Below are 12,935 nucleotides of genomic sequence, written 5' to 3'. Positions count from 1 at the left end.
GCTGGTACATACAATGCCTAAAGCCACTATTACGCAAAGCGTTTCGGGCAGTAAAATCCCATCAGAAATATGGGAACATCAAATGATCTGATGTTCTTATCACTGAAAAGTAAGAACAGTTAATAAACAAAATGAAAAACAATGAAAAAATAAACTATACTCACAAAATGAATAACATTGTAAACAACACAGCTCAATTCCAATGCAATGTCAAAATAATTAAATCAAAACGAAAATAAATCAAAATCTATGAAAATTAAATTTATCAATGCAATCGGAAACATTGAAATTAATATAGTGTGTGTTGCTTTTATGTGCAACAGATGGCGCTATTTTACAAAAAAAGTATGTTTTTACCTGTCACAGGTTTGACATCTATGTAGTAGGTATATAAAAACAAGCATGTATTCGAATAGAACGTTGTGTCAAAATTTAAAAACAATCAGTAAAGAGCTTTCGGAGATTACAGCGTGTGTTGCTTTTACGTGTAACAGATGGCGCTGTTTTTTTTTAAAAAAAAGCATGTTATTGCCTGTCACAGGTGTGGCATGTATATGGTAGGTATATAAAAACCACAAGCTACCAGACCTTTTTGTTACACACCTCCAGGAAGCAGCCTGTAGCAGCTGTCTAACTCCCATGTACCTATTTACTGCTAGGTAACAGGGTCATCAGGGTGAAAGAAACGTTGCCCATTTATCTCTGACTCCACCGGGAATCGAACCCGGAACCTCAGGACTACGAATCCGAAGCGCTGTCCACTCAGCTGTCAGGCCCAGGTCAGGCCTAACTATTATTTTCTAGACAATTATGTTCATTTGTTTTATAATAAATTTTCAGTAATCTATCATCAGCCATAATAGTATGAATATATAGGCCCTCTCTTATTAAAATTACAGTGATAAATACTGGTTGTATTGTGTGTAAACTTCACAAGGTTAATAATTTGTATGATCAAGAACAAGGACTTAGTCCTTTTAACCATTTATAATTATACGTATATGTAATTCTATACTGCTATTGCTTCCTAGCAACATATACTGCTTGTAAACATATATACATAACTAGATGGGGTACCCTGTTCTGCCAGAGTATCTCTCTCTCCTCCCTCCCCCTCCCTTCTCTTCAAATTTTACCCCATTCTCTTACCGCTCTTTTTCCTATTCCTCCTCTTATTTCTTCCATCCACTAAACTCTCCACCTATCTCCTCCTGCCTCTTGCCTAACATTGATTTGATAACATACAGTTACCACCCCAGATAACAGTGATAAAATTGGCTTATTGAACTCATAATTTAGTTAGCAAATGTTTATCATGATACACTGAACATAATTTTAAACATATGGTTGTAGTAATAAACATACATAAACATATGGTTGTTGTATGTAATTTCTTTCAGACTTACCAGTAGCAATCATGTATGGGACAGGACCAAGTCCCATACCATAAACTAGCACATATGACATTAGAGCCACTATGGCAACAAAGGGTGCACATGGAGATGTAGGGATGAGGTTCAAGGAAACCATGAGCACAATCTGACACAAGCTGCACAACGCCACAGAGGTCAGGAGTAGCACTCTTCGATGGAAGTATCTGTAAGTGATCAATTCTTGTAATCATCATTCACCTAAATATTCTACAGCAGTACAGTAGTTGGAATGGGAAGAGAGGTGATTAAAGCTCTCAGAGGTGACATAAGTGAATTTAGTGAGGTACTATAAATAATACACAAAACAACACACAAATCACAATAATGTGATAAATCAAATGAAACAAATCCACAAGGGCCTTGATGAGGGTTGGAACCTATGTGCTGAGTGTTCCCAGACGCGCCTTAGTCAACTGTACCCATGACATGGTCAAAAGAATGGCAACCTGGAGTGCTACTGGAGTGCAACCTCATGGGGTGCAGTAGCACTCCAGGTTGCAATTCTTCTACCATGTCGTGGTACAGTTGACTAGAGAGCGTCTGGGAACACTTAGCACATAGGCTTGAACCCTCATCAAGGCCCTTGTGGATCTGTTCACAAAACAGTGCTATACAGAAGAGTACAGTATATGGTTTCCTGTAAATGGGGATTGGAAGCTTGTTAGCTGAATCAAGATCTCTTTAGACCAGGAAGCAACCCACAACAGTTGCCTAATGTCTAGATACCTATTTGCCCCCATGTGAATAATGTATGGAAACTTGCCCAAGCGTCTCAATTTGGCCGAAAATTCAAATGGATCCCTTTGGCAATAAGCTGACTATTCTGACTACTGCAGTACAGTTTTGACAACCTCGCCTCAATAAAAATACAATCATATTCTGTTATAATTAGTATTATCATGCAAGCATTACTTGATAAGTGGCATGGCAAGAATGGCCATCATGCAGTTGATGGCACCAGCTCCTATAGAGGCACATTGGCTCTGATACAGATCCAGTCCTACACTTCGGAAGATCAACGTCGAATAGTAAAACACCTGAAAAAATAAATGTATAATAATTTTATGTTCATTCAGTTTTGTGTAGAGGGTTCAGTTCCTGAACCGAATATGTGCCTCTGTAAACTTTTACAACACTGCCCACGGGATGGGTATGGGGTGCATAATAAAGAAAGAAATTGAATTAAATTGACCACGAGGATAGCTCTCATTCTACAACTACACTTAGGTAATAGAAAAAAATTCAATTTTTTTTTTGCATACCATGGGAGGGTCTCATGTAAAGACTGAGCAGTACAGGGGTTAAATCAACATATGATGTTAACTATATTACTCTGTGAAACAACATATTCAACATATGCACATCAAAAGTGCAGAATAGATGCACTTCTGCTGTGCAAGTCTTCTTACTGTAAGGTGTCTAACTTTGACACAAATACTAAACATTTTATGTAATTTCTAGAATAAATTATTTTGGAAAATATGCAAATATAATTTAACTTACAGCATTAATGCCTGAAAATTGTTGGCCAGCATTGAAAAGCACAGTAATTAATAACAACATTTTGCCTCTTCGAGATTGAATCACTTGTGAGAGACTCCATGCCTTCCCTTCTTGTGCTACACCACTAATTACAGCAAGACTTCTTAACGATGACTCCTCGGCTTCCACATATTTATTGTCCCTATGTAAGCGACATAGTTCTGGAAAGTATGATGGTTATAAAAGTAAGCTAATAACAGTTGTTAAAAACTTAAATATTTGCACATAAGAAAGTTGATACAGTATATATCAGTATACTGTATATACAATACTACATATAAAGTATATACAGTACTACAATAATATAACAATAATTACAATTAGATGAAATAAAATAACATTTTATGAAGTACATCAAGAAACTCAAAGAGCAAGAAGTTAATGGCTGAAAATAAACAATATAGTAAGTATTCAAAAATTCATGATGAATAACTGTGTAGCATTAACGAAAATTCCATGAACGAATTTAAATTTATTTAACAATTCAAATATATTAGCCTACTTTTTATTTAGTATTACATATTACCTAATTAAACTTATAAGTAAGCTAGTTATGATTAGTTATGCCCAAAATGCACAGTGTATTAGTGGCTTTATATAAATTACCATGTATACCTACAAATACACCACTGTACCATATTTCAAAAGTACTTTATATAAATAAAAATGACTATATTATTCCATATTATTATTATTGCATTCACCTGGACTCTAGGAGACTGGAACTGCGGATCCCACACGTGTGAGGCCCAAGCTCTATCAACCGGGCTATTGAGTGGGGCCTCACACGCTTGGTGTCCGCAGGTCAAGTCTCCTAGAGTACAGGTGAATGAAATGTTTACTTCCACAGAAGTGTGGATGACAATTTACTACTATTATTATTATTATTAGTTGAAACACTAAAGATTTAGTTCAGTATTGTATAGTATTAATGCCACACAAATTTTAACAGAATTGGATAACCATATAAAAAATTCAAAATTTGATATATCCACAGAGTTGCAGATATGTATAAGTAACTTCATGAGATAGATAATAAGATGTAAAGGTTCTTACCCTTCCGCCCTCTGACTTCATCCCGCAATATTATGTAGCAATATGTCGGTGACTCCGGAAGAGCTGGGTGAAGCACAACTGCTATACTCACACACACCAAGTAACCTCCTAACAAATATGGCCAACCATTTTCCGTACCTGAGAAGAGAAAAGAAACAAAAATGCATGAACTGAACCCATATTATATTCTAGTTCTGTACTTTACTAAAGGCACCTACCAAATACAGTACCATGTAACACCTGAAACCAATACTGTTTGCTGATGACACAACCTTAATTTTTTCATACACTGACCGAGTTATCCTAACTAACACAGTAAATGCTGAACTTAAAAATGTCCAAATAAAGCTAACAATCTCACCCTTAAAATTAAGAAAATCACATTAAACATTAGTCCTTCAACTGCTCACCACAACCAGGGTTGTTTCATCGATGGTGCACACCACAACCAGGGTTGTGTTTTGGTCTAGCATAAGATTTAAAACTCCCACTGGTACACAGGGTTCACTTCCTATTCTTCAGGACTCCGGTAAACAGATGCCATCTTGAAAAAAATAAGTAATTATTTTGTGATGGTAGTGCCAAACATGATCCTGTGATGAAGACTATGTATACTATTCAGATATCAGTGAACACAATGCTAATTATGATGTTCACAATGTGAAGCAAATTAGGGCCAGAGCAACTAGTCAGCCTGACTCAGAAGAGAACTGACCAGCTTGTGGCCTGGGAACCACGGGCTGCCCACCCCCATTCCCCAAACCCTGATGGAACCGGGTAAACGAGCGTAAGGTGGATCAAAACATCAAAACATTGCCTTTACTGCCTCTACTCACAATTATTTTCTTAGGTTGAATCTTATTACTGACTTTCTAGGGACCCATGGCATGCTATATAATAATTACTTTTAAGTTCAAAAAATAAAAAAAAGCACAAAAACAATGAAATTCTTTACAAAGAATTCAAGCGCGATCATCACTAAGCAGGTGGTCTGGTAAACTGAAACGGTTGGCCGTGCCACCAGGAACCATGAACTCCATTGACCCATACGTATATTAACAAAATCACAAGTCGAGGCCAAGGTCATAAGTCAAGTTGACCACCAATTGTGATGAAGATTGATTGATTGATAAAGATTAAGCCACCCAAGAGGTGGCACGGGCATGAATAGCCCGTAAGTGGTACAATTTTTTTTTTTCTCTGTAAATTGTGATGAAGTTGATGCAGGCAATAAATAGGCAAGAGAGAGGTGAGGAGGAAGATAAGGTGTAGTAGAGGGGATAGTAGTAGGAGTAAGAACTGCAGAAGGCCCATTGGCCCCATACGAGACAGCTCCTATTATAACCACCGAATGAGAAGAGGATAGTAATAGGAATAAGAAGAGGATAGCAAGGGAACGCAAGAGAAAACAATGAACAAAAAAAAGAGAGAAGAGAGAAAACAGGAAAGAGAAAGAAAGATAAATGGAAGGGTAAGCTTATGTCATAAGTCGAGTCAAATTTTCCGACGAAATTATTAACAGGGACCTACCTTTTTGAGTTAGTAACTCAAAAAAATTTGTAAGTAAGGACATTCGCAAGTCGAGGTTCCACTGTAACTCCACCCATGGATGTCAACCAGCAAATTCACACTAAACATTGAAAAGATCTACCACAATATATTTAGAAGTAAATCGTCAAACCAAATTCACCTTCAGATAGACACTGTTAACACTAGGATTAAAAATGGTGGAAAGCTCCTTGGCCTATATACAGACAAAAGATTAAACTTCAGCACCCACATACAACACATAGCCAAACAAATCCCAAAAACTGTTGGTATCTATCAAGAATTAGATTTTATGTTCCCCACTCTGCTCCCTCTCATTTTACTACGCAATAATCTATCCCTATCTTACATATGGCATCTGTGCATGGGGGTTCAACCACTGCAAATTACCTTAAGCCTATCATCACTCAGCAAAAATCTGTTATCAGAATAATAACAAACTTTGTATTCAGGCAACACACAGCCCCTCTAAGTCCTTTAACATGCTAAACATAAACTCACTCCACACATTCTCATGTGCTATTTACATGTACAAAACCTTATTCCTAAATGCTAATCCTGATCTGAAATTCTTCAGATTAGGTAAATATAATAGAACCCATGCCAATCCACACTAGACAAATATCTCTGATATTCCTAGAGTCGGACTAAACCAGTGCAAAACTCCATTCAAATACAGTAAATGGATCCAGTCTATGAAACTCACTCTAATGAATTAAGAAATTGTCCAACCTACACTTTATTTAAAAGTAAAACAAAAAATTGCCTCATTTCATCCCCATAGTTTCCTACCTTGTGCTTCAAACCCGCACTGTATCTTGTGCTACCCACTCCACCAATTTTAATACTTAAGACATGCAACTTCACCAGTAAAATCGATGCTATAAATTTATAATGTAGCTTTTATCTTGAACCCAAAATTCTGCTACCATGTACTTCTTATTACTTTTACTTTTATCAGTTAGCTTAAGGACCTCCCTAAAATGCTATGTGTGTTAATATGTTAGTAACTTTTCAAGAATGTAATACTCAAACACCAATGTTATGTACTCTCACAAAGTAAATAAATAAATAAAGCAGTGTCAATATCTGACATACTATGATGAAACAGTGTCTGACATGATATGATGAAACATTATTATTTCCTGACATCAACACTTACCTAAGGCACTCTCCATTCCTAATATTTGTGAGAAGAGCAGACCTGTACACAAACCAAGAGGAAATGTGACCCCCATTACACCTCTGAGGTCAGCAGTCACCACTTCGGACAAGTAGAGAGGCACCAAACATGTAGCCAGACCTAAGGGAAGACAAGAGTTACATATAATTATTTGCCACTTTACAGATGTAAGGTAATAGGACTAGGTACTATTTACATATGTGAATGAACATTGATTTGTTTCACAGATACAGTACACACAAACTGGTTTTAGTTTCTTGGTGCCGAAGATTTGGATACAATAAATTTTAACATTCTGTAGAGATAAAGGAGGGAAAGCTTCTGCTGGCTTTGCAAGGGTACATAACCAGCGTTCAATGTAATGAAACGCCCTTTTCTGGGTGTGACCTGGAGGCTCCCCGGAGCTAACTGAGCCGATATAAATGTATTACCCCTGGTATTAGTCAATGCACATGGAGTTTTAGGCCTACTGGGGACCACGAGCCAGAACCTGGCCCCCCTCAGAGAGGCACAAGGAGCAATGGCCTATAGAAACCCCCGTGTGGTTGGAAATATTCTATGTCTGCCATCGACTGGGTCAGGTACCCAAAAAGGTAAGTACCCTAAAACAAACCACTATTCTGGTGAAAATATTGCTACTGAAAGCCAAACTAGTGGACAGAACTCCCCAAATGAAAACGAGCAAATGAGCATTACGTCCCCACATCACCGCGCCACTATCTGTGCAACCCCCCCTCTTGGGAGGGGGAAGGGGGAGCCCCAGACTCCTGTGCTGGCTATCCAAATCCCTAGTTCTGTGGCTAATGTGAACTGGCATGGTCGTGTGCCTTTGGCTCCTGTATTTTTCCAGTTCTGTGCCTTGTGGTGTGGTCCTGTCTACTAGGTGGTGCATGAGCCAAGAGTAATTTCACAAGCACTTGGGCTGCATGCACCTAGGGTCCTCTTCCCTAGGTGCCCTGTAAGTACTACCCTAGGGGCTTGGGACCAACTTACGCAAGTCACCTTGGGGTCTACCTCCACAAGGTTTTTTGCTGTTCAGTGATTGACTGCCCTTTGAGTCAGCTATGGTGTTTCATGCACCATTGTTTGCCTCTGGGTAGGGGTAGTTTCGTCACTGGTTGGGGCACAGGGTACTGTGCAGCTAGTTGTCACCTCTCATAGTGGCCATCTCTGTTCCACCTGGGCACGTTGTCCTCCTGCGGGGTTTTTATTTTTTGTTTTCCTGCCTGGTGGGGGGGGGGGAGGTCTGCCCCTTGGTTTTGGTCACACACTATTATATCTCTGTGGTCCTGCACTAGGCCCCTGTGAGTGTACACGTCCTGGAGGTGTAGCTTTAGCAGCTTGCTTGGTAATCTTGGGTGCCAGTTAGCAGTACCCTGCCTGGGTTTCCTTAGCAAGATACACGACTAGGGGGCCCTGGGAAACCCTGCGGGGGCTCTTTGCTCCGATGGATGCCACCCCTGGGTCCCCTCTCACTTTATGCGAGTTTGAAGGCTGCTCTGTCCCCTTGTCTCAGGGTGACAATCACTGGTTGTGAGTCCGTCATGCTTCCTGTTGAGTCGGTGACACTTTTGACCCGGAGTCTTGCGAGTGGTGTTGCATGCATGTTCTCCATGTTCTCCAGTTCACCCAGGCTACCGAGCTTTATATTCGGGGTGTAGGTAGCTTCAACGTTGCATGCTCGTTTTAGGTTGCTGCAGCACGCTAGGTTAGTTGTTACCCCGGATGCCCGGAGACTGCTCCGATTTGGATATAGAGGACCCGGACTTGGGGGTGTTAGTCACTACGACTTTGGTTCAGTCTGTATTCCCTTGTCCTTCCCCTTCTTTTGTTCATCCTGGTCCCCGGAAATCCACTTCGGCCAATCATCAGCCAGATACCCACACCCACATACAGACTGGTTAAGCGACTCAACTGTGCTGACTCCTTATGTGCTTTGTGCTTTAAGCCTGAAGTCTCCAAAGGAATCTGTTGACTTGTTGCAGGGAGTGCAGGCTACGGGGATGCGAACTTCTCTGGATGTGGAGTTGCTGTTTACCAACATGCCTGTGGATGAAACAATCAGGATGATGATGGACAGAGTGTATCGTGATTTGGATTGTACCCCCCCCCTAGACATACCAGAGACCATACTGAGGAAGTAACTCGAAGCTTGCATGCATTAAAGAGGCACCCGTCTTGAGTCCCGATGGGCACATGTATAAACAAGTACAGTAGATGGGTCGCCATGGTTTCTCCCCTAGGTGTCCTGTTTGCAAATTTTTTCATGGGTACCATAGAGCAGAGGGTCTTAGTTGACATGGACTTAAAACCTGCCATATACTGCAGGTATGTTGACAACATATTTATGCAGGTACCTGATGTCGAACGTTTGCAGCAGTTGAAGGAAGCATTCCAGCGAAATTCAGTATTAAGTTTCATTTAGGAGATGAAGAGTGATGGGAAGCTGCCCTTTCTAGATGTAACAGTCGCAGAAAGGAATGGTGGCTTTCATACTGCAGTCTACACTAAGGATACGAACATAGGAATGTGCCTTAATGCTAATAGTGACTGCCTGGACAGGTACAAGTGGAGTGTTGACAATGCTTACGTCAACCGAGCTCTCACTCACAGCTATAGTTGGAAGCAGATGAACGAGGAACTCTGTAGAGTAAGATAGGTCCTAGTCAATAATGGCTTCTCTTAACGGTTATATTGCAGACGTCATTAAAAGAACCGTCACAGGTATAACGACAACAGAAGACTGGACATCAGCGAGGCCCTACACATCAAAAGGTCAAGACCAGCAATCAACAACCAGCTAACACATAATTACATTCTACCCACTTCAATACCCTGAACCAACACAGAGACAGTAGAAGCAATAACATATGCATCTAATGGCGTATTAAAACACATTATGCCATTCATCCACTTGTTCATCTCAATCACGTCCTGTACCACCTCACCCCAAGCGAACATAAGCCTTGACAGATATATATATATATATATATATATATGCGGAAAATCCACAGAGAAATATGAAATGAGGTGAACGTTTCGGCTTTGTTAAAGCCTTTGTCAACACCAGACTGACTAAGGAGAAGGGAGAAGGGGGGGAGGATATATAGGCCGACACCTGACCAACCCATCCCTAGGGTTGGTCAGGTGTAATGTCAGGTGTAATGTCAGGTGTAATGTTTGGTGTTCACTAATAGTACGATCAAATCCAATTTAATAAAAAACTCCCCTGATACAGCAGGTTGTGTGTATTCAATTCCCTGCAATGATTGTGATTCTGTGTACCTTGGACAAACAGGAAAGTCCTTACAATTGCGGTTGTCACAACATGCTTATAGTATTAGAACTGCCCAAACGTCTAATGCATTGTATCTACATACGAGTTTATGCGATCACAATATTAACTGGAATGGGGCAAAAAGCATTACCAATTGTGGGGATTTCGTGGAACGGAATTTGATTGAGTCTGCTCTAATCAGTCAGTGTCCAAATCTTCTTAATGTTAGTACTGGAATGTACAAACTTGATCCATTTTTAAGTTATAATATTGCACAACAGTTTAAGAAACAACTCTGATAGAGAGGCTTACAATGTCTCATTATAATTGTATATTCATATATTGTGTGTTCATGAGGCTTTTCTTTAATCTTTCATCCTTATTCTCTGACCGCTTAATCCTCTTTGACCATTTTAAGCTAAGCTATACCTGATTTTGGTTAATTACACCTGACCAACCCTAGGGATGGGTTGGTCAGGTGTCGGCCTATATATCCTCCCCCTTCTCCCTTCTCCTTAGTCAGTCTGGTGTTGACAAAGGCTTTAACAAAGCCGAAACGTTCACCTCATTTCATATTTCTCTGTGGATTTTCCGCATAAAATGATCAGTGTTTTGTGATCGTCAATTGCATGCATGCATGCATGCATGCATGCATGCATGCATGCATGCATATATATATATATATATATATATATATATATATATATATATATATATATATATATATATATATATATATATATATATATATATATATATATATATATATATATATATATATATATATATATATATATATATATATATATATATATATATATATATATATATATATATATATATTCCTCCGTGGTCTGACATTGTCATATATATATATATATATATATATATATATATATATATATATATATATATATATATATATATATATATATATATATATATATATATATATATATATATATATATATATATATATATATATATATATGACAATGTCAGACCACGGAGGAAAAATGAAACAGGAAATTTCCTTAAGTACTTTCGTATATTAAATACATCTTCAGAAGGTCTTAATACACCTTCTGAAGATGTATTTAATATACGAAAGTACTTAAGGAAATTTCCTGTTTCATTTTTCCTCCGTGGTCTGACATTGTCACATTCTTAATCACGTGTTTATTTTCGTGATATACACACACATATATATATATATATATATATATATATATATATATATATATATATATATATATATATATATATATATATATATATATATATATATATATATATATATATATTTATTTATTAAAGCTTTTGTTATATTTTATTGTACAGTAAAATATTGAAAATACATTAACTAATACACATACACATATTTTTTGTCATTCCTTACTATATAAAGCAGTATTACCATTGTTTCCACTGACACTACAGATGCAGTAGCCACTGAAACACAGACTAGTATGACAAGGTAACACCACATCACACTGTTACTTCTTCCTCTACACCAGGAGCCTTTCTATACTGTACTCTGTGCCGTGTTGCTGATGAAATAATTCACTGGCATTTTTAATTAATGTGCATAATATGCTATGCTTCTGTACAAGATATATTCCAATTGTGAGCCTGTCACTGTACAAGTCACCTTTCAGTGGTGATCCTGTCAGTGTACAAGTCACTGTTCAGTGGTGATCCTGTCACTGTACAAGTCACCGTTCAGTGGTGATCCTGTCAGTGTACAAGTCACCGTTCAGTGGTGATCCTGTCACTGTACAAGTCACCGTTCAGTGGTGATCCTGTCAGTGTACAAGTCACCGTTCAGTGGTGATCCTGTCAGTGTACAAGTCACCGTTCGGTGGTGATCCTGTCACTGTACAAGTCACCGTTCAGTGGTGATCCTGTTAGTGTACAAGCCACCGTTCAGTGGTGATCCTGTCACTGTACAAGTCACCGTTCAGTGGTGATCCTGTCAGTGTACAAGTCACTGTTCAGTGGTGATCCTGTCACTGTACAAGTCACCGTTCAGTGGTGATCCTGTTACTGTACAGGTCACTGTTCAGTGGTGATCCTGTTACTGTACAAGTCACCGTTCAGTGGTGATCCTGTTACTGTACAGGTCACTGTTCAGTGGTGATCCTGTCACTGTTCAAGTCACCGTTCAGTGGTGATCCTGTAACTGTACAAGTCACCGTTCAGTGGTGATCCTGTAACTGTACAAGTCACCGTTCAGTGGTGATCCTGTAACTGTACAAGTCACCGTTCAGTGGTGATCCTGTAACTGTACAAGTCACCGTTCAGTGGTGATCCTGTAACTGTACAAGTCACCATTAAGTGGTGAGCCTGTTACTGTACAAGTCACCATTCAGTGGTGATCCTGTTACTGTACAAGTCACCGTTCAGTGGTGATCCTGTTACTGTACAAGTCACCGTTCAGTGGTGATCCTGTCACTGTACAGGTCACCATTCAGTGGTGATCCTGTTACTGTACAAAGCACCTTCCAATAGTGACCCTATCAATTTACAAGGTACCTTTCAGTGGTGATCCTGTCACTGTTCAAGTCACCGTTCAGTGGTGATCCTGTAACTGTACAAGTCACCGTTCAGTGGTGATCCTGTAACTGTACAAGTCACCGTTCAGTGGTGATCCTGTTACTGTACAAGTCACCATTCAGTGGTGATCCTGTTACTGTACAGGTCACTGTTCAGTGATGATTCTGACACTGTACAAGTCACCGTTCAGTGGTGATCTTGTCAATGTACAAGTCACTTTCCAGTAGTGACCTTGTCAATTTACAAGGAACCTTTCAGTGGTGATCCTGTTACTGTACAAGGAACTTTCCAGTGGTGATTCTGTCACTGTACAAAGCACCTTCCAGTGGTGATTCCATCA

General features: G+C 39.1%; 1 protein-coding gene across 1 annotated transcript in view; it reads right to left on the bottom strand.

Moving 5' to 3' along the window:
- Nucleotides 1-12,935, bottom strand: part of LOC123747086 (solute carrier family 2, facilitated glucose transporter member 1) — a 44,254-nt gene that overhangs the window by 7,164 nt on the left and 24,155 nt on the right. Inside the window, exons 7-11 of the mRNA XM_045729094.2 lie at nt 6,742-6,882; nt 4,032-4,169; nt 2,937-3,136; nt 2,346-2,470; nt 1,407-1,597 (exon numbers count right to left, since the gene is read on the bottom strand). Of these exons, the coding sequence (XP_045585050.2) occupies nt 1,407-1,597; nt 2,346-2,470; nt 2,937-3,136; nt 4,032-4,169; nt 6,742-6,882 (795 nt within the window). The remainder of the gene's footprint in view (nt 1-1,406; nt 1,598-2,345; nt 2,471-2,936; nt 3,137-4,031; nt 4,170-6,741; nt 6,883-12,935) is intronic.

The sequence above is a fragment of the Procambarus clarkii genome, chromosome 87, assembly GCF_040958095.1.
Source record: "Procambarus clarkii isolate CNS0578487 chromosome 87, FALCON_Pclarkii_2.0, whole genome shotgun sequence".
In the NCBI taxonomy this organism is placed as follows: Eukaryota; Metazoa; Arthropoda; class Malacostraca; order Decapoda; family Cambaridae; genus Procambarus; species Procambarus clarkii.
The sequence above is the reverse complement of the archived record's forward strand: the minus strand, read 5'-3'. Positions and strand labels throughout refer to the sequence as shown.